The 21,661-nt window shown below is 46.7% G+C and overlaps 1 protein-coding gene across 1 annotated transcript; it reads left to right on the top strand.

The window, feature by feature from the left end:
• Positions 1-3,413: 3,413 nt before the first annotated feature.
• Positions 3,414-21,661, top strand: C1QTNF2 (C1q and TNF related 2). Its single transcript, XM_084838598.1, has 3 exons — positions 3,414-3,797; positions 17,778-18,032; positions 20,841-21,661. Exons 2-3 carry the CDS (start codon positions 17,789-17,791, stop codon positions 21,452-21,454), a joined length of 858 nt encoding a protein of 285 aa, XP_084694724.1. The 5' UTR covers positions 3,414-3,797; positions 17,778-17,788; the 3' UTR covers positions 21,455-21,661.

Genomic DNA, 21,661 nt, shown 5'->3' with positions numbered 1-21,661 from the left:
GATGAGCTGCTGCACCCGCAGGCACCAAATTGCATATGCAACCCCCACTTGAGGGTTGTGTCACACGAACCTGGCAAGCGTGGGTTATGTGAGGGGTAAGCATACAGACCAGGGCTGGTCCAGGACATTTTGCTGCCTGAGGAGTAGCAAATGCCTCTCATTTGTCACTGGATGATCTGGGTCATTCACTACCTGGACAACTGGTTAGCACCTGGACAAGTTGTACCACCAGTCCTGGCAAGAAAAAGGGCGCACCAGAAAGTAATCACACACACATGCAAAACTAAGGGAGGAAAATCTCAAAAAATCATTTGTGTCGATTGGTAGAACTTCAAGAATAAGCTAAATAAAAAATGGGCCAGAATGCACACATTTAGGGCCGTCTATTTCATCCATAATCTACAGAAGAAAGTTTATATCCCCAATCGGGTGCAGGGACAAATCTGCCCTACAAACAGTTTTAAAAACCACCTTTCTCTATTTGCCGTACTAATACCACCAAAAAGATGAGTCAAATTTTTAAATACAGTAAGATATGAATAGCACTGGTTATTAGGTGTAATACCTTTTGTAGTGGTGTTCTTGCATAGTGCAAAATGTCCATGTGTCAGTTTCAGTCACACACAAACATTTCTCAATCTGTTTCATATATCCATCTTTTAAAGGTGCAACAGTACTACCCTTTTTTATGTCTAGCTAGATCTAGATTGTTACAATGTCTCATCAGAGTTATGATTAGTACCAAAGAATCTCAGCCTGTATCACGCAGAAAAATGGTTTTTATTGGGCTGATTCCACACCTGGACGGCTGCAGCAGAAGATTGCACCTTTAAGGCTTTCTGGCCAGGCTTATGCTGGGAGTGGGACCAGCCTCCTGTTGCCTTCATCTCTCTTCCTTAACGTTCAGTGTAACTTCAGAATTATGGAGCACATACAGGTATAGCCAGGGCATCCTATAAACAAATAGCAAACTCACTCTACAGCTGGATCACCAAAATGGCCCCATTCGCATACAAGAAGGAGGTATCAGCAGGCTTGGTTGGGGAGCCTGAGGGTTTACAGAAGTACAAAAAACTTTAGGGGAAAGAAACCACAAGGGGGAGGGGAGCAAACTCAATGAGAGCTGTGTATGCTCAGTGGGCACAAAATGCTTACTGACTTGGGGATGGAAAGTGGGAGGAGGGAATGAAACAGAGTATCCTGGGAAAAAGGCATGGCTGGCAGCAATCCTGAACAGGAGCACATCACACAGCAACACTTTGTTGCATATCCCCCATTGATAAAACCTAAAAGAAAGATGCAAAACTAAAATGCAGAATAATCTTAAACCCGGGTGGAGAACGTGTGCCCCTCCAGATGTTGATGGACTGCAGCTCCCACCAGCCCTAGCCAGCATAACCTAATGGTGAGGCATATTAGGAATTGCAGTCCAATTGTTTTAAACAATGGTGCAGTGGAGGGAATGCAGTGGTATGCATCTCTAGGATTCTCTTCAGGAGGGATGACTGCTTCTTCCGAAGCTCCAGGATAATTGACGGACCCTCCTTGCTCTGGTAAGTGAAGGAGGTGATAATGAGCAACAACTGTTTTGTGAATGACCCTACTTAATAATGTGATTGTCACTGTCTGTACTTTTTGCATTTAATTTCCTTCTAGCCTCTGTTTACAATCTCATTACCACCAAAGGTATATATTAGAGGTGTGCATTGACCACAAGATTTGACTCAGATCCCAATTCAACTCAGACTAATCAGAGGCTGTCCGTTTTGACCTGGGTACCAAACCTGAGTTGAGATTTGGAAATCCAAGGCTTCAGGCCTGCCATTGACCATCATGGGTATTTTTTTTAAAGCTATAATATATTTTCCCTTTGTCAGAATTAGATAAAATATGCAGGCACAGTAGCTGCTTAGGAGGAGATTGCAAGTGCCAAATGTCAGAAAAATAGATGCAGAAGTTTCTGTGCTATACACATTTATTTTGATTTTTTGTTGTTTTAAAGAGAACTGCTAATTAAAAAAAAAAACCTGGGCAGAATTGGATGAAATGCAGAGGGATAGTTGCCCCTTCTGAGGGGATCAAGCCTGCCCCGTTTGAGATGAATATGTACAGAGATTTTTGTGCAAGAGCAGCTTTTACATTTTGAGGGTATCCAAAAGCAGACACAACTTATCCCCTTATGTTCCTTGAGGACCATTGTTCTAAAATAAGACAGCCTAGAGGTGGGCCCTAAGTAAGAGATCTACAGGGTTTCAAAATGGGAGGTGCAAGGATTTATGTGGAAGGGGAGTCCTCAAATTTGTGGGGGAGCGATTCCCTCCTCCTGTGGCTTGGTTCTCCGCATTTCCAAAGCCTGAATCATGCACAAAGATTGGGGGGAGGGGGTCCAGCTTTGGTTCTGGTTGTTTCAGAGGGAAGCCCACGTTGCCTCAGGAAGCACCAAGGCTTTGGCCAAATCCAGTGCACATCCTAGTAACCCTTGTAACTCATCTTAACAATGATGAAGGGGAATGTAATCCAGGAAAGCTCATGCCATAATAAATCTGTTAGTCTTTAAAATACCACAAGACCCTTTGAAGTTCTGCTGTTGTTTCTGACATTAGCATAGAGGAAATCAGAGAAGTAAGCATCACTGAGTTCAGCGGCACTTACTCCCTGGTAATTGAGCCTAAGACTGCAGTCAAGTCCTGTAAACGTAACTGTGAGATTCTGTTAGTGGTGTGTTGTTTGGGATGGTGTGTGTTTTTGATGGAGTTCTGAACCAGAGTGTTACCTCCTTTGAGTGGAAATAATAGAAAAGCGGGAGGAGATATATGCATGCATTGTATGTATGGCCATCCTGGGGCCATAACAGCAAAGGTTATGGAGGGACTACAGTAGGCCAGTGGCAGAGCACCTGCTTTGCATGCGGAAGGTCCCAGGTTCCATCACCGGCATCTCCAGGTAAGGCCAGGAAAGAATCCCGCCTGAAACCCTGGACAGCCGTTGCTGCCAGTCAGAGTCAACAGTACTGGGCTAGATGGACCCATGGTCTGATTCGGTATAAGGCAGCTTCCTATGTTCCTAGCCTATGGATTCTCCTTGGGGGTGTGGCTTTGGGCACTGCCCATATGAGCTCCTCCTGCACTTCAAAATCTGCCACCGCACCACTGAACCTATCGCGTGAAAATGCCCTCCTTTTGCATGGAACGGTAAGCAAGCTCTTTCCCATACCCTGGCTGAAATTTGGCTGCCTTGCCAGGGGCCAGATAAGCCTCCTTTTGTGGGCTCAGTCCAGCTGGCGGACCACCTGTTGGACATCTCTGTTTCAGAGAATCCGTTCTCGGCTTTACTTGATCTTACACGCCCCACTCTGCTCGAGGAAGGCGACGGGCGACTCCTGATCCCTTTAAGCTGCGGTGGGGGGCGGGGGAGAGAGACAGACGTTTTTCCAATGAATCTGGAGCCTTCCAAGCATCCAGCCACATGTGTGTAAGGTTTTCTTCCATGTCTCACGTGATACGAGGCAGAAGCTCAAACACATTACACAATAATCAAAATATGCCTCTGGCAAAGCTGAGCCAAAGAAATAACTGAGGCTGCTGCAAGAAACGGAACGCAAATGAAAGGCACCCACTTTTACAAACTTCAAGGAAGGCATTCAAGAATGCAAGATTTCAAACCCGTCATTTAAAGGAAGCGCTTTGCAACAAGAACTCCCACGAAACTGGACAACAGTGTTCTGCAGGGGAACATCTGTTTAAGATTCAGCAGATTTCCTTCTGGATGTCAGGCTCTTCTTGAAGAAATCTGTGCCCGTGAGTAGTATTTTACATTTAACATTTCTTAAAATGGTTTCTAAAGGTGGCTTACAGCCTGATCCTATGCATGCTTACTTTGAAGTGAATCCCACTGTCACTGTGTCTTACACCTAAGTAAGTATCCCAACAATTGCAGCCTTAAAACCTTGAAGCCTGTGTGGAACTCCTTAATAGGACCATTGGAAAGCTGTAAGAAACAACACGGGCGAAAAGCTGAGTTTAGCATAAAGGTAGTTGTCTGTACAAGGGTTGCAAAACTGTCTTCTCTAATGCAAGGGAGCTTTTCAAAAGGGAGAGTCCCGAAGAATCGCTGCAGGCTCAGTGGCAGACCAAATTCTGCAGCTGAGCTCCAAGTTCTGGAACTGGAAAAAGACAAGAGAGGCCAAGTTCATTCCTGGTGTATCGCTCTAGTCTCTCCCTCTGAACTCCACCAGGCAATGCCTTCCTGTTTAGATTCAAAGACTGCACACGACCATCAACAGCTCCTTTGGTTTCGGCCAAAGGATTGTCATTTTTATCCTGAGCTCGTAACCCAAAGGTCAGGCTGTTGCGATTCCACCCTGGGAAAATGATCGATTTAGTCCAGAACAAAATCCATTGCAGCTGTTCTCAACCTGACGCCACTCAGATGTGTCAAACTGCAACTCCCATGATCCCCAGCGAGCATGGGGAGTTGTACTCTAGCACATCTGGAGGATGCTTGGGGAAGGCCAATCCATCATTTTTGGAGCTGAGCCCAAATATTCAGTCTGAAGGGGTGGTCATAAAGCAGGGAGACAAATGACTTGACCTTTGGGGTCAGATTAAAGGGGCCGCATATTTTGTAACAAGGTCACTCTGTTTTGCTTATCTATCAAAAAGGCTCCAGTTTATTTACCATTAATCAAAATGTATGGTCCTTATACATAAAGAAATGCAACCTTTTCTTTTTATTTATCTTTATAGTTTTATTTATCCTTTATTGTAGGGTGAGATTTCATCTACACTTTTCTATTAACAAACATGACTTGTTGGCTTTATAGTCGTTATTGAGCTGCCCATCCGTATTCTTAGGTCCTGGTGACTCCCCGCACCCCTCACTTGACTCCTGGCACCCCTCACTTGCCCCGGGGTGTCTCCATTCACAAGCTAAGTCATAGTGCTGCATGGTTAGTTCTTTCATTCTTGACCGTCTTTGTGTGCCTCCCACTGATGCTGCTTAGAACTATAACACTTTAAAACACAATAGCAATCAGCAGTCAATGAAACGATAAAAAGCCAAGGGAAAATGTCAGTGTCAGCAAATAAAACAGCAGAACGAGATACTGTGTCTTTCACAAAGAGGTCTGTAAATACTTCCCAATCTCTTCTAATCATGGAACAACTTGTGGGAGCAGTTGCACAACTTAAAATGAGGCTTGGCTGTGTTTACTCAATAGTGAGAAAAGAACACTCTGTGCATACTCAGAGGCAGTTCATTCACAACCCAGCCTGCACATACAAAGAAAACCAGTCCCTGTTAGCATGTTAATATGAAAAAGCAGAGAATGCAGTTGTAATATGTAATGCAGGTGCTCCATATGTGCGCCCATATGCACAGAAGCCTGATCTCACCATTTTCCCCACTAAAGAAAGGGAGGAGATTGTGAATCCCCCCCCCCCGCATGTGTGGGTGCGTTTTGAGCACAGTGGAGAGGCTTTGCGCCTACCAAATCCTGCACCACAGGAACAGTGTTTTAGAACTGGGCCATAGTCTGCCCCTTAATATTCCAATCATCAGTTTGGAGCATGAGATAAAGAGGGGAGGCCATATTAATACTTACATGCACTTCTGGGTGGTGAGAGTAGGATAAATGAACTCCCATCTAGTCTTACTTTGTATTTATCTAAAATATTTATATCCCACATCTCTGCCTGATAGAGGCCCCCAAGGACTGATAATAAGGAAAACTTAATACAAAATGAACCTAATGAGTTGGATCCAGGTTTCAGCTGGATTATCTGTGCTGGAGGAAGTGGACATCCTCAGTCATTTCCGCCTGCAGCAGCCCCTCCAGCCTCCTGAAAATACTACACAGAGAGTGAGGAGACATCCTGCTCAATGGGGTGAACCGTGGCTTAGGAGGGAACCCCCAAAATTGGGCAAAGGGAACTTTCACAAGCAGAGCTCTTCCTCTCAAAGAAAGCAGCTCCTGGATGCAACCCCAAATGTTCTTTAAAGGCGTGGAGAATGAGGCTACCACTGGTTACTGGTCAGTATGGCCGTATATTACCTCCAGTATCAAAGGTAATGTGCATCTGTATGCCAGTTGCAAATCCATAGCAGGCTAAGTTCGCATGATTAAAATAAGCCACTGTGTCTTACTTAAACCGCGGCATGTGCCAGGCACAGTTTCTATAATCCCTGCCTATCTGTGCTGCATGGCTTGTCAGAGGGAGAAATAACCCTCCAATAACCCATGGGCTGTTGTACGGTTATTGGAGGGCTGTTTCCCACCTATGAACCAAGTCATTGTCGGGGTTCAGACATCATGGAACAACCACCACTCAAGTCAATCAGAGGTTGCATATTCAAAATGGTGGCAGCACACGCTGTAGAAAATTGTGGGTGAATTAACCCTTGATTTGCTGCTGTTATGTATGAATGGGGCCTTTCTCTCAAATCCACGGATTTGGGTTGCTCTTTTTATCCTTCCTCTTAGGATTTAGTAATTACAATAAAACAAAACAAGTTCTTACACAGAGATTGCTCCCAGGATGTTGAGGATTTTCAGGGTGCAGACGCTGAGAGAAGGAAGAAGACAATGGCTTTCTTTCTCCTTTGTGGTGCGAGGAAAAGGGAAGGGGAGTTGATGGATAATACATTTGCATAAATATCTCTGGCTACCGCCAACATTCGCTGCATCATGGAGAAAGCAAGAGAATTCCAGAAAAACGTCTATTTCTGCTTCATTGACTACGCTAAAGCCTTTGATTGTGTGGATCACAACAAACTGTGGCAAATTCTTAAAGTGATGGGAGTACCAGACCACCTTACCTGTCTCCTGAGAAACCTGTACGAGGGTCAAGAAGCAACAGTAAGAACCAGACATGGAACAACCGATTGGTTCAAAATTGGGAAAGGAGTACGACAAGGCTGCATATTGTCACCCTGCTTATTTAACTTATATGCAGAGTACATCATGAGAAATGCCGGGTTGGATGAATCAGAGGTCGGAATTAAGATTGCTGGGAGAATTATCAACAACCTCCGATATGCAGACGATACCACCCTAGTGGCAGAAAGCGAAGAGGATCTCAAGAGCCTCTTGTTGAGGGTGAAAGAGGAGAGTGCAAAAGCTGGTTTGAAACTCAACATTAAAAAAACGAAGATCATGGCATCTGGCCCCATCACTTCCTGGCATATAGAAGGGGAAGAAATGGAAGCAGTGACAGATTTTACTTTCTTGGGCTCCAAGATCACCGCAGACGGTGACTGTAGCCATGAAATTAAAAGACGCTTGCTCCTGGGGAGGAAAGCTGTGGCCAACCTAGACAGCATAGTAAGAAGCAGAGACATCACCTTGCCGACAAAGGTCCGTCTAATCAAAGCTATGGTTTTCCCAGTAGTAATGTATGGCTGTGAGAGCTGGACTATAAGGAAGGCCGAGCGCCGAAGAATTGATGCTTTTGAACTGTGGTGCTGGAGAAGACTCTTACGAGTCCCCTGGACTGCAAGGAGGTCAAATCAGTCCATCCTAAAGGAAATCAACCCTGAGTGCTCATTGGAAGGACAGATAATGAAGCTGAAGCTCCAATATTTTGGCCACCTAATGCGAAGAGAAAACTCCCTGGAAAAGACCCTGATGCTGGGAAAGACTGAAGGCAAAAGGAGAAGGGGACGGCAGAGGATGAGATGGCTAGATAGCATCACGGATGCAATGAATATGAACTTGAGCACGCTCCGGGAGAGAGCGCAGGACAGGAAGGCCTGGCGTGCTGTGGTCCATGGGGTCACGAAGAGTCGGACACGACTGAACGACTGAACAACAACAACAACCACAGGTCCGGGGGGGGGGGGTTGATGATTGTCTTAAACAAAGGTGACTAAACACCTGCTGACATGCAGGACTGAACAGTTGCAAAGTTATCCTTTGTGTTCTTGGGATATTTCACAAGGTTCTGTTAAGTACGGTGGGGGGTGTAGCTTTGGGGGGGGGGAAGCCAAAGTACCTTCCTTTTTACTTTTTTCTTGGAGGTGGGGTGAAGGGGGGTGTCTTTGGCAATAGGACTCAGAAACTCCCCAAGATTTTCAGACTATGGCAGGGATGGGGAACATGTGGCCCTCCAGATGCTAGTGGACTGCAACTCCCATCAGTCCTAGCTAGAATAGCCAGTGGTGAGTTACAGGCCAGCAACACCTGCAGGGCCATACGTTCCCATTCCACTAGGAGGGGGGCAGGCAACCTGATGATTTGGACCTTAGTTCCCAGAATGCCCGACCATTGGCCATGCTGTCTCGCTGGATGGGAGTTGTTGTCCAAAACATCTGGAGGACACAAGGATTCGCTTGTGGTAGCAGCCTATCAGTAATTCATTTTTGCAGAGCCCTTGTATTATTAATATTTTTATTATTTATTACATTTCTATACCACCCAGCAGCCAGAGCTCTCTGGGCAGTTTACAAAGATTAAAAACATTTAAAATACAATATACAGAGATTAAAAACCATTTACATAAAAAAACACATGAACAGACAATATACACCAAAAAAAATCTAAAACAACTTCAAACAATCTCAAAAAACAACCATATTTTATTTTAATTTTTTTAAATTAAATTTCTTAATCGCCCATCTGGCCGGTCACGTGGCCACTCTGGTAATGTACAACCATACAATTTAAAACAGTAAAATTACACATTAAACATTATTTTAAAATACCCTAACCCACCCCAAATCCCTGCCTGAATAACCAAGTTTTCAGTGCGTGGCGGAAGCTCATTAAAGAGGGGGCATGGCAGAGTTCCCTGGGGGGGAGTTCCACAGAGTGGAGGCCACCACAGAAAAGGCCCTCTTCTCGTCCTCTCCCTCGTCCTCTCCCTCGTCCTCTCCAGCCTAGCTGTCCTGGCTGATGGGACAGAGAGAAGGCCAACCAAGGCTGATCTTGTTGAGTGGCCTGTCTGGTGTTGCTGGAGGTACTCCTTGAGATAGGCTGGGCCAGAACAGTATAGGGTTTTAAAGGTCAAAACCAACACCTTGAATTTGGCCCGAAAAACAACTGGTAGCCAATGCAACTCCTTCAGCACCCGAGTAATGTGATCATGCTGGCGGCTGCCATAGCCATAAGACATTCCAGGATCAATTAAACACGTAGCATATAATGTTGAATGCCTGGGAGAAGAGAAAGGTCTTAACCTGGCGCTGAAAAGATAACAATGTTGGCGCCAGGCAGGCCTCGTCGGGGAGATCATTCCATAATTTGGGGGCCACCACCGAAAAGGCCCTCTCCCTTGTCGCCGACTTCCGAGCTTCCCTCAGTGTAGACAGCTGGAGGAGGGCCTTAGACGTTGAGCATAGTATATGGGTAGATTCGTGTCAGGAGAGGTGCTCCGTCAGGTGTTGTGGTCCCAAACTGTGTAAGGCTTTATAGGTTAAAATCAGCACCTTGAATCGGGCTCGGAAACATACAGGCAACTAGTGCAAGCAGGCCAGAATTAGTCTTATATGTTCAGACCTTATGGTCGCTATCATCAGTCTGGCTGCTGCATTTAGCACAAACTGCAGCTTCCGAACCGCCTTCAAAGGCAGCCCCACGTAGAGCACATTGCAATAATCTAACTTGGAGACTACCAGAGCATAGACAACTGAAGCCAGGTTATCCCTGTCCAGATTGGGGCATAGCTGGACTACCAACCGAAGTTGGTAGAAGGCACTCCGTGCCACTGAGGCTACTTGAGCCTCAGGTGACAAAGATGGCTCCAGGAGGACCCCCAAGCTATGAACCTGCTCCTTCAGGGGGAGTGCAACCCCATCCAGAACGGTAGATGAGGGGTCCACTTGTAGAATAAATCACCCTCCCTCCCAGATCCATAACAAGACATCTATCTAGAGGTTGTATCCTTTGACCGGGAAGATCTGGCTCTAAACTCAGGGGTGTGTGTGTGCATAGGCTGAAGTTGCTTGGCAATGATGGAGAATGGCACACAAGCCATTCATTATTCTACAATCAGCCTTCCCAACCCGGTGACCTCCAGATATTTTAGACTTCAACTCTCATCATGACCAATGGTCAGAAATGCTGGGAGTTGTAGTCCAATTGCATATTTCAGGATGAGGCTCTGGAAGTTCTTATGACTGAGGCCTCGTTGTGATCCTGTCTTCCTCTGGCGAACGAGAGGTCCATGAGCATTTGCTGAGGTGTATCCGAACTCAGATGTCTGGTTCTGAAAGTACGCAAGAGAGATGCTGTTGAATAATGATCACCCGTTTGGGGATCTGGCATCCCCATGTATTACTTTTCACCAATAATTGTTCAACATGTAAAAAGCAACAGGAAATAGAGGAAAATATTGAAAAATAGGCTAGAAGGATTTTTCAAGGATTCATTGTCCTCCTCTCTCTCCCTTCTGCATGTTCTTCATTATATGTATTTCAAATTGCTTGGGATCCTTGAATAACAGTAAGTTGGAGCACATTTTCTCCAGCAAGTGATTTGGGGTGCAAAGATCTGAAGCCAGAGATGCACTGTGTGTTTTCTCTGCACCTCACCCCTGCCGTATAAGCCACGTACACACTATTCCTTCTGTTCCTGGCCTCCCAAGATCTGAGGGTATGCCTAGGAAGTGATGACAGCCTGTTTTTTTTAATGTTATCTTACTTGAACTCATCCCTACAGTTCCAAGCAGGAAACAGCACTCGTATGCATTTTTCTTTCAAAGATAAAAAGCATGCAGTATCTCTCTCTCTAAAATCTCCCAAATGTTGATACTTATTTCCTCTCATGAATTTCCTGCCTCTTACATTTCAGAATGAAGAAACTGCCAGGGAAGGGAATTCAAAGGTGAGGAGCCAAAAAAAAAAGAAAAAAAAGGAGGAAGTTGCAATCTTATACCCAATTACCTGGACATAAGCCCCATTGAACTCAAAGGGACTTACTCCTGAGTAGATGAGTATTTGATTGCCCGGTAATGCTCCAAGCCTTTAAAACAGGGACATGCAGCTGGGCGCCCTCCAGATGGTGTGGACTACAACTCCCATCAACCCCAGCCAGCATGGCCAATGGTCAGTTATTATGGGAGTTGTGATCCAAAACATCTGGAGGGCACTGGTCTGCTTTAAAAGGTGCCTAATAGGACTGAAACCAGCACTTTCCCCAGCATGGCAATAGAATCCTGGAGGAGAAGGCTATCAATGGCTACTAGTCCTGATGGCTATACGCTGCCTCTAGTATCAGAGGTAGTATGCCTATGTACACCAGTTGCTGGGCAACATGGGTGGACGGGTGCTGTTGCACTCACATCCTGCTTGTGGGTTCCCTGTGGGCATCTGGTTGGCCACTGTGTGAACAGAATGCTGGACTAGATGGACCCTTGGTCTGATCCAGCAGGGCTCTCCTTATGTTCTTATGAAAACCTGTACCCGCTGGTTTCTCCTGCTAAGGCCCGAGCGGCCTTCTAGGAGTGCCTTCTACCAGCTTCAGCTGGTTTCCCAGCTGCAGCCTCTCCTGGACAGGGATACTGCAGTGCACTCGACGTGGAGCTGCCCTTACGGTCGGACCAGAAGGTGCAGCAAGTGCAGAATGCAGCGGCTCGGCTGTTGTCGGGAGCGGCCCTTTTTCAGCATGTAACTCCTTTGCTGTGCTGGCTGCCTACCTGCCAGGTTTAAGGTTCTGTTACTGGTATATAAAGCCCTAAACAACTTGGGACCAGGACACTTGAGAGAGCGCCTTCTCCCTTCCCAGCCTGCCAAGTCACTGAGGACACTGGATGAGGTCCTCTTGGTGGTTCCATATCGACCTGAGGCCCGTTTAGAGTCCACTCAGAGTAGAACATGTAGAGTACTGGCTCACTCTCCATGGAATTCCCTGCCAGTTGATATCAGGCAGGCACCAGTGTTGCTTTGTTTTTGGCATCAGCTAATGACGTTTTTAGTTAAAAAAAAAACCTTTCTTGAGAAGAAGACGGCCCCTGTTTTATTGCTATAATTTGATTTTAAACATATTTATTCTTCTGTATTTTGTTTGTTTTTCTTTGCTGTTCATCACTTGAGGATCTTTCTTAAACACAGAGTGGTTTATAAATGTTTTAAATAAATAAATAAAGGCAGGGAGTATCTATCCAAAACCAGCATAGCAGCTGTGCTATCTGCATGCTATTTATACTTGGGATACAGAAGTCACTACCTAACTACCTAGACGTCCTGAATATAATCAGCTCAGCACCTGACTCCATTTCTCTTTGCTTTCTGATTTTTTGCCTGCCCTCCTGGGCCTTTGGCCGCTCCCACTTGTTTCCTCATCTTTCCTGGCTCTTGGGACCCATACTTCCATCTCTGCCTATCAGGGACAGCCCAAGATATTTTGCTGTCTGAGGCTCAGAAAGTAAAGATGGCGCCCTCTTCCTTTTCCATGTTCAGAAGCTGACTGGACTGGCAGCTGAATCTGGCATCCTCCACCACACCTGAAGGCAGCAAGCTAGCTTAGGGGACACAGGGCAGGCCCCTTGGCACACAGCTCTCACCGCCAACACCTTGTTTGTTGCCACCTCCCAGCATCTGTTGCCTCGTTCTGCCTAATGGTAGGGCCAGGCCTGCTGCCTATCATTAGGAACAATGATGGCACCTGGCTATGTACTGAGCATCCCCTGCAAAGCCAGTAGCTGTCGAATTTCATCTGTCCCGTGGGCTGGCCAGTACTTTGGAAAAGGAGATGTGCACTCCAGCACCAGAAGCAAGGCAGCTGCCAGGGGCCCACCAGGGCCCACTGCTGCTGCCTGCCTGGGACTGCTTGATTTTTATTCTTGGCCCGGAATGCTGGGCAGCACCAGATATTCACCCTTTTAATTTCCCACAATGCTCCTGATCTAGCATCGTTCTGGGGCATTGTGGGAAACTGAAAGGGTGGCTAGACCCAGGCTGTCCAGCACTGCTTGGAGCACTGCCACTGCAACTAAGGAAGCCCACCAGGATCCACAGAGAGAGGACAGGACTCACCAGAGGACACTTTGTCCAGCCTTTGCCCTCCCTGGAGCCAGCCTTGAGAAGGAGATACAGGCTAGGCCAACCTTCCTCAATCTGGTGCTCTCCAGATGTTTTGGATTACAACTCCCATCATTCCTCACCATTGGTCATGCTGGCTGGGGCTGGTGGGAGTTGAGGTCCAAAATATCTGGAGGGCGTCAAGATGGGGAAGGCTGGGCGATTGCTGTGGGTGGTATTTATGTGTACAGCTTTGTGCAAGGCAGATAGCTGCACATCTCCAGGCATACTCAGGAAGGGGAAGCAAAGACTGCCGAACTGGTGCTGCTCTTCTTACTGCAGACCTTGAAGACACCGGGTCGAAGGCAAAGGGAGGAGGCCAAGCTGTGAGAGCCCAGGTCTCATTCAAGGTTCCAGAGCGTAACCAGAACTGTTTGTCAACGAACAGCTTCTAGCATTGCACTGGCTTGGGGAGAGCAGAAGATCAGGTTGGAATTCTGATCCTAGCAGTTGATCTCATTAAAGGTGCAGTTGGTCAGCCTTCCCAACCCAGTCCTACTCCAGACGTTTTGGATGGCAACTCTCAGGATTCTTGTCCATTGTCCATACTGGTGGGAGTTGATGTGGGTTGAAGTTTACAGCATGCAGAAGACGTTAAACAGATGCGCTGTCTGAATTGTGAGGCTGCAGTGCAACTTTCCCCAGCCTGGTGCCCTCCAGATGTTTTGGACTTCAACTCCCAGGATTTATTTTATTCATTCATTTCATTTCATTTCTATACCGCCCAGTGGTCGAAGCTCTCTGGGCAGTTCACAAAAATTAAAACCAAAAAGCACACAGTAAAACAATATAAAATATACAAACATTAAAATATAAAAACATTAAAACCAGAATACAACCAGAATACAACCTAGTAGCAATGCAGAGATTTAAAATACAGATTTAAAACAGCAAAGCTAAAAGTCTAGAAAGCTAAAATGCCTGGGAAAATAAAAAGGTCTTCACCTGGCGCCGGAAGGAATACAATGTAGGTGCCAGGCGAACCTCACTAGGGAGCTCATTCCACAGCCGGGGTGCCACAGCAGAAAAGGCCCTCCTCCTAGTAGCCACCCACCCCACTTCCTTTGGCAGGGGCTCACAGAGAAGGGCTGCTAAGGATGATCTTAAGGTCTAGGCAGGCACATATGGGAGAAGGCGATTAAGAGCTTTGAATGTTAATATCAGCACTTTTAACCGGGCCTGGAAATGGACTGGCAGCCAGTGTAGCTGGAACAGTACTGGCATAATATGAGCTCATTGGCCAGTCCCAGTTAACAATCTTGCTGCCCTATTTTGGACCAGCTGACGTTTCCAGACCATTTTCAAAGGCAGCCCCACGTATAACGCATTGCAGTAATCCAGACAAGAAGTTATCAGAGCATGGATAACTGTAGCTAGGCTATCTCTGTCCAGATAAGGGCGTAGTTGGTATACCAGCCTAAGCTGATAAGAAGTGCTCCGTGCCACTGAGTTCACCTGTGCCTCAAGTGACAGTTCTGGATCCAAGAGCACCCCCAAACTACGAACGTGATCCTTTAGGGGGAGTGCCGCCCCCTCTAGAACAGGTTGAATATCACCTAGCTGGGCAGATGAACCACCCACTAACAGTACCTCTGTCTTGTCTGGATTGAGTTTCAGTTTATTGGCCCTCATCCATCCCATTACCATGCCCAGCCCCTGATTCAGAACAGCCACTGCCTCACCTGGTTTTGATGAGAAAGAGAGGTAGAGCTGGGTGTCATCCGCATATTGATGGCATCTCAGCCCGCACCTCCAGATAATCTCCCCCAGCGGTTTCATGTAGATGTTAAACAGCAGGCGGGATAAAACAGAACCCTGTGGAACCCCATGGCACAATTGCCACGGCACAGAGCAATAATCCCCCAGCACCACCTTCTGGAATCGGCCATCCAAGTAGGAGCGGAACCACTGTAGAGCAGTGCCTCCAACTCCCAACCCAGACAACCTATCCAGAAGGATACCATGGTCGATAGTATTGAAAGCCACTGAGAGGTCCAGGAGAATCAACAGGGTGGCAGTCCCCCTGTCCCTCTCCCGGCAGAGGTCATTCCACAGGGTGACCAAGGCAGTTTCCGTTCCAGAACCAGGCCTGAAGCCCGATTGAAATGGATCTAGACAATCTATTTTATTCAAGAGTGCCTGGAGCTGTCCTGCAACCACCCTCTTAAGCACCTTGCCCAGGAAGGGAATGATGGTCACTGGCCTATAATTGTTAACATCCTCTGGGTCCAGGTTAGGCTTTTTCAGGAGTGGCCTGATTACCACCTCTTTTAAGGAGGCCGGCACCACTCCCTCTCCCAAGGAGGAATTTACAACCTCCTGGACCCAGCTAGACATCCTCTCCTTGTTTGATGTAATAAGCCATGAAGGGCAAGGGTCAAGCACACAAGTGGTTGATCAGACTTAGACAAGCACTTTGTCCACATCCTCAGGTCTCAATAACTGAAATTCATCCAATAAAACTGGACCAGATGGTGCTCTGAACGCCTCTACCAATGGAACTGTGTTAATCGTGGTGTCCAATTCATGACGAATCTGAGTGACTTTGTCTTCAAAGTGCCATGCAAACTTGTCACAGCGTGCGACCGAGGGTTCTACCTCGGTTCTCTCTCCCTGGCCCAGAATGTAACAGGCACAGCTGGGAGAGAGTAACCCCTCCCAGTTCCCCCACCCAGGTCTTAGTAATACATACCAGGTCAGCCCCCTCATCCACAGTCAAATCATGGATGAGGGAGATTGTATTTTGGAGAGACCTGGCATTGAGCAGCAGCACCACCAGACCCAAGGGCAAGCTGGTAAGGCTGCCAGGAACCATCAGGTTGGGGAAAGAACCAGAAGGGGATAGCCATAAAGTATCTAGCCCCTCTTCTCCTCAGCTGGCCTGTTAATCCACCAATGCCATACCTCCCCCCATCCGTGACCACAGTTATGGTGGCACCTTCCCAACCCCCTGAGTTGCTCAATGGACTTCCCAGGCACATATTAAAACATTACAATATAAAATATAAAACAATATAAAAGAGAGAGCAACAGCTAGGAAGGGGCAGATAAGATCTGCAGTTGCCCCTTTCTTCCTGGTCTTTAAAGCTGCAGCCCTCTGCTGCTGCTAGTTGCTGGTATCTCTGGGGAGGCGGCAGGTGGGATTTCTGACTATTGGCTGGGGCTGATGGGAGTTGAAGTCCAAGACATCTGGAGGGCACCAGGTTGGGGAAGGCCTTCCTGGGAAACTGTACACCTCTCCTTAGGAAGGAAATCCTCTTCATTCACTTACAAGACTGTGGATTTGCTCAAAATATCAGGAACCAGGAGTACATCAGGAAAATACGCTTCCTATTATACTTCGAAATGTCCCTTGGTTGCATGATATAAATATGATTGCTTTTACTTGCCTGGTTTTGTGGGAAAGAGGGAGCAGAGACTTGGGTGTGTCGAGAGGCTCATCCTGACTGGTGGCAGCCCATCAGTAATTCTTGTAAAGAAGAGGTCCGCCAGTAGGGCAAGTCAGTCCGCCTTCCCAGTCTGTAAGAAGAGAACTGGGAAAGAGCTGACCTTCAGCTTCCTGACTTGTTTTTGTATTGCAGCTCAGACTCTTCCTCCCTCCCCCCCCACCGCAGCTGTGACTTGCCTAAGGCCATTTCATCTGGGCCTATGCTGGTTGGTGAAAATCTAGGCCTATCCACTAGTCCAGCCTTCCCCAACCTGGTGCCCTCCAGATGTTTTGGACCACAGCTCCCATCAGCCCCAGCCAGCATGGCCAATAGTCGGGAATCCTGGGAGTTGTGGTCCAAAACATCTGGAGGGCACTGGGTTGGGAAAGGCTGCACAAGTGCCCCACAACAATTCAGATAGCACATCTGTTTAACTTCCACTTCCTTATGCTGTAAACTTTCAACATCCAGCTAACCCCGGAAAGAATTGGCAATGAACAACATGACACAAGAAAGATGTGCCCAGGAATTTGGCAGTCTGAGAAGAGACTGAATAAAGTGCTAAATAAATGACAAGTTACTCATGAAATGGGGGAGATTTTGCAAATAAGGCCTCACAAGGCTAGGGACATGTAATTGCAGATTCTGTTGACAGCATGTTAACCCAAATGTGTGTGTTCATTCCAGCATGGCTGGTTCCCAGCATAAACTGAAACCCCTGTGACACTGAGGACGATACTGAAGTGCAGTCCCAGTTCTTGTGGGAGCCTAGATTCATATGCTGCTCCTAGCACAGAGGTAGGCAGACTTTAGGCTTGCAGACCTCCTCCTCCTCTTCCTTCTTCTGCTTCTTCTTTTACTAGAGATCCACCACAAAAGACATCAAACTTAAAATTAAAGAATTCTGACCTCAAGCGTCTTGAGTACCTTCCACACACAAATCCACTCCTGATTACCCGAAGCTCTCTTCATTTCAGCACTATAATTTAGGGCAGAAGAAAAATCATATTGCTGCCTCGGGTGGCAGTTTTTGCTAGAAAGGCAAGGTACAAATCAAATACATTAAAAATAAAAATATTGTTGCTGCTACTGATTAAAAAAAATGGGAGTCAGAAATTCTTGCTGATGTACTGCAAATCATCCAGAGATCTACCAGTAGATCCCACTCTTGACCTAGCAAAATTGTGCCACCCAATTCAATGAAAAGCGGCTTGGACCTGGACCCAGGATATATGAATTTAAATCCTGTAATTCTTATCTTCTCCAGCATGATGGCATTCATGTGTGCCCTGTTGTAATACATGTCCCTAACAGCCTCTGTTTAATTTCTTCCAGGCATCACCACCATGATCTTCCTGGTTGTGTTTGTCTGGATTGTGCCCTGTGTAGCTAATCAGCTTCTCAGTAGCTTTGTAAAAGCAGAAATCCAGAAAGGTTCCAAGCAACTCATCTGCAGCGTGCCGGGACCACAAGGCCCTCCGGGTGCCCCTGGAACTCCAGGTGCCCCTGGGAATGTAGGAAGGATGGGTTTCCCAGGAAAAGATGGACAAGATGGGAAAGATGGGGAGAAAGGAGAGAGTGGAGAGGAAGGTAAGGAACAACTTGCTTTTCAAACTCGGTTCATCCCAGAAGGAAATACAAATCAGATGGCAACCTGCCTTCACTCTGTCCCTTCCTACATGGAAGGGAGTTAGCTGTTAATTGTGGGGTTCAGCTTTAGTGATTACATTAGAAACCCTTTGTCATGTCTCAGAAATGTCATCCACCATAGGTCTCATCACAACTGCAGGTATTAAGGTACAGCCTGATTTTGCAACTTTTCACATAGCCCACTTCAGTATAATTAAGCCAAGGAGCATTAAATGCACATTTTCAGCTGCCACATTCAAATAAGCGACTGGCTTTTTCTTGGGATAATATTGCCAGTTGAAAGGGACCATAATAGTATCACTTCGCTGTGCAGCATGTGTGACATTTACAAAGGAAATGGGACATGTGAGGTTTAGGTTATAGGTTGTTTCACCCATAGGCTTCCCAGACCTCAGTTTCTTTCCATTTCCTTCATCAAATATCACACCAACTGTGAGGTACTGCTATGGTGCATATTGACTATATTTTTCCTTCACCACCATCAGGATGACAGTGGTCACACCTAAAGGGTGATATCACAGGTTAGAAGACATAGCAAAGGGGTGATTTTATTGCAGGGGTTGGCAATTTATGGCCCTCCAGATGTTTTGGACTGCAACTCCCATCATCCTTCAGCATTGGCTATGCTGGTTAGGGCTGATTGGAGTTGTAGGCCAAAACATCTGGAGGGCCACCAGTTGCCCATCCCTGTTTTATCTGAACAAGCATCTAAGACACCAAAACCACAAAGGCCATCTACTCCCATATGACTCTATCTGTATGTTGGGATCCTCATCAGATGCTCTGGGTACCCTCTCTCCATCAGAAGTGAGGTGAAGGGCGACCAGGGACAGGGGCTTATTTTGTGCAGCGGAATATCTTCCACAGAGAAGTCCACCTGGCCCTCTTCTTCCTTTCCTTTAGATGGCAAGTAAAAACAATTTTGTTCAGGTGTCCTTCCTTTTGAAGGGGGAGAGAGGAGATAAATGGCTTAGAGGAGGCTCTTTGCTGCTTTGCATTTTGCATTTTGTTATTATTTGCGGGGATTTGTGAACGTATTGTTTGCAAATGATTTTGTCAGCTGCTTCAGATACTTTTTTTTTTTTAGTGGAAAGTCCCAATAGAAATATTTATTTAAATAAATACTCTCTCACAAGACTTTTGAAGAAACCAAGGATTGAAGGGACACCGTTGTGAACATCCCTTCTTGCTCCCTGTGTCATAGCAAGGATGATGATGAAGGGGAAGTTCCATCTCTGGGAAAACGGGGCACAGTTATGTTCTTTGGCTTACCTTGTTTGCAAGGGGACAGCGGGCTGGACCAGACCAAGCTCCTTCTGTCCATGGGAGGCTTTTGATCCAGCAGAGCTTTTCCTCTGGCTGAATGTGGGAAGGGAGGGATGAGATGAGCTTCACTGATTCCCCCTCCCTCTGCAGTCACCTGCGTCCCCCAGAACAGTGGGCAAGGTAGTGCTGAGGCCTTGCTCAGTCTGCTGTCCAAGAGCTGTTGATGGCCAACTTCAAGGCCCAGTTCTTCCTTCTGATGGTTCTTTGTCTTTAAACTGGACTTGGACTGGACAGCCGTTCACATAGAGGACACCTTCAAAATAGGAGGACACATGGTCAGCCCTCCCACCAGCAGGATAAAATGCTGGATCCAACCCAGTATTTTGCATTAAGTTTAAAAAATGGTATTATGGAACAAAGATTTATTGCAAATGTAGAAGACGACGACTTACAGATCATGGTGTTATTTGACTCCAGTTATTGTTTCTTGGGTATTGTCTTTAAGCAGGAGTTTTTGCTTCAACTTTTTGTATTAAAAATATACTTTACCTATTTAGAAAGGTACAGAACCAATTTTCTCTGTGTACACTGTACACAGTGATGATGTATACTAATTTTCTAGCAGAATGAGCACAGCCAGGACAGGTGCTGTCGCATTGATTGATTGATTGCATTTATATCCCGCCTTTTTTCCTCTTGCAAAGGAACCCAAGGCGGCTTACATTATCCTCCTCCTCTCCATTTTATCCTCACAACAACAACCCTGTGAGGTAGGTTGGGCTGAGAGTCTGTGACTGGCCCGAAGTCACCCAGTGAGCTTCCACGGCCGAGTGGGGACTAGAACCTGGATCTCCCGGCTCCCAATCCAACACTCTAGCCACTACACCACACTGGCTCTCTTAAAACAATGACAGTAGCACAAAACCCCACAGTAGGCGGAGCCTGTTATTGAAAGGGCTTCTTGTTACACTTCCCATTGCTGCTCATGGCAGTGTTCAGAAGTACCCTAAAGGTGCCATCAGTAGTGTAATGGAGCCAGGGCTCGCAGGGTTGATGCATCCGGACTTTTTAATTAGCAGGGACGATGATGTCATCGGCCACGCCCCTTGGGCATCTCTGTTCTCTCTGAGCTGAATTCCTCACAGTAACTCGTGAGGAAATGGATTTCCAAAGCAACAATATATTGTTTTGCGCTATCCCTGTTGTAACAAGTATTTTGGGGTGGCTTGTTGTCTTAAATGGACAATTAAGACCTATTTGCTTTCCTGAAGACCTTCTCCTGGTGGAGATGAAAACTGTTAGAGCTGGTTTGGTGATATGGATCAAAACAGCTGCCTGCCTTTTCTGGCCTCTCCTTGGGAGCGTGGCTGTGGGGACTGTCATGATGAGTGCCTGCAGCTCCACATTTACCACTATACCACTGGGTACAATACCCACCCAGTCACTGGTCTGAACACTCACTGGAGTTGACTTGTCTCTTAGGTCCACAAGGCAGAACAGGAAATCTGGGAAAAGCAGGGCCCAAAGGAAAAGCTGGCGCCGTTGGCAAAGCTGGTCCCCGTGGTGCAAAGGGCCTGAAGGGAAACCCCGGAAAAAGTGGAGGGCCAGGAAAGAAAGGCCCCAAAGGAGGACAGGGAGACCTTGGGATGCCAGGCCCCTGCAGCTGTGGAGCCAATAAAGCTAGATCGGCCTTCTCCGTCGCAGTGACCAAAAGCTACCCAAGAGAGAGGCTGCCCATTAAATTTGACAGAGTCCTCATGAATGAAGGTGGGAATTACAACACTTCAAGTGGGAAATTTATATGCAGTATCCCCGGCATCTACTACTTCACCTATGATATCACTTTGGCCAATAAACACTTGGCTATTGGGCTGGTGCACAATGGGCAATACCGGATAAAGACGTTTGATGCCAACACTGGGAACCACGATGTCGCCTCTGGGTCGACGATCCTTTCCCTGAAGCGGGAGGATGAGGTCTGGCTGCAGATATTCTACTCGGAGCAGAATGGACTCTTTTATGATCCCTACTGGACAGACAGCCTTTTTACCGGCTTCCTGATATACGCTGATGAGGATTATCTCAACGAAATATAAGGGGAGGCTGCAGACACCAACCACCCCTAGGAGAAAACAGAGCATGACAAATTATAGCTATAATGCACATGGCTCTTTGGAAGAGTCCTGTCTCTGCAGAAGCAGAACTAGCCTGGACTGTGGCCCAAAGCCACTGCTACAATATTTGTAGATAGTCTAAGCCTTTGTGTGTCTTTGTCTCAAGCCTCTTAAAGAAGAATGATTGCT

This window comes from Heloderma suspectum, chromosome 2 (assembly GCF_057233095.1).
Source record: "Heloderma suspectum isolate Gila_16-S chromosome 2, 16-S_ref, whole genome shotgun sequence".
Taxonomy (NCBI): domain Eukaryota; kingdom Metazoa; phylum Chordata; class Lepidosauria; order Squamata; family Helodermatidae; genus Heloderma; species Heloderma suspectum.
The sequence above is the reverse complement of the archived record's forward strand: the minus strand, read 5'-3'. Positions and strand labels throughout refer to the sequence as shown.

Bases quoted from the DNA above. Each gene is read 5' to 3' on its own strand.
- C1QTNF2 (XM_084838598.1), top strand. From the start codon at position 17,789: ATGATCTTCCTGGTTGTGTTTGTCTGGATTGTGCCCTGTGTAGCTAAT. The intron at 18,033-20,840 runs GTAAGGAACAAC...CTTGTCTCTTAG, and splicing joins AGGAGAGAGTGGAGAGGAAG to GTCCACAAGGCAGAACAGGA.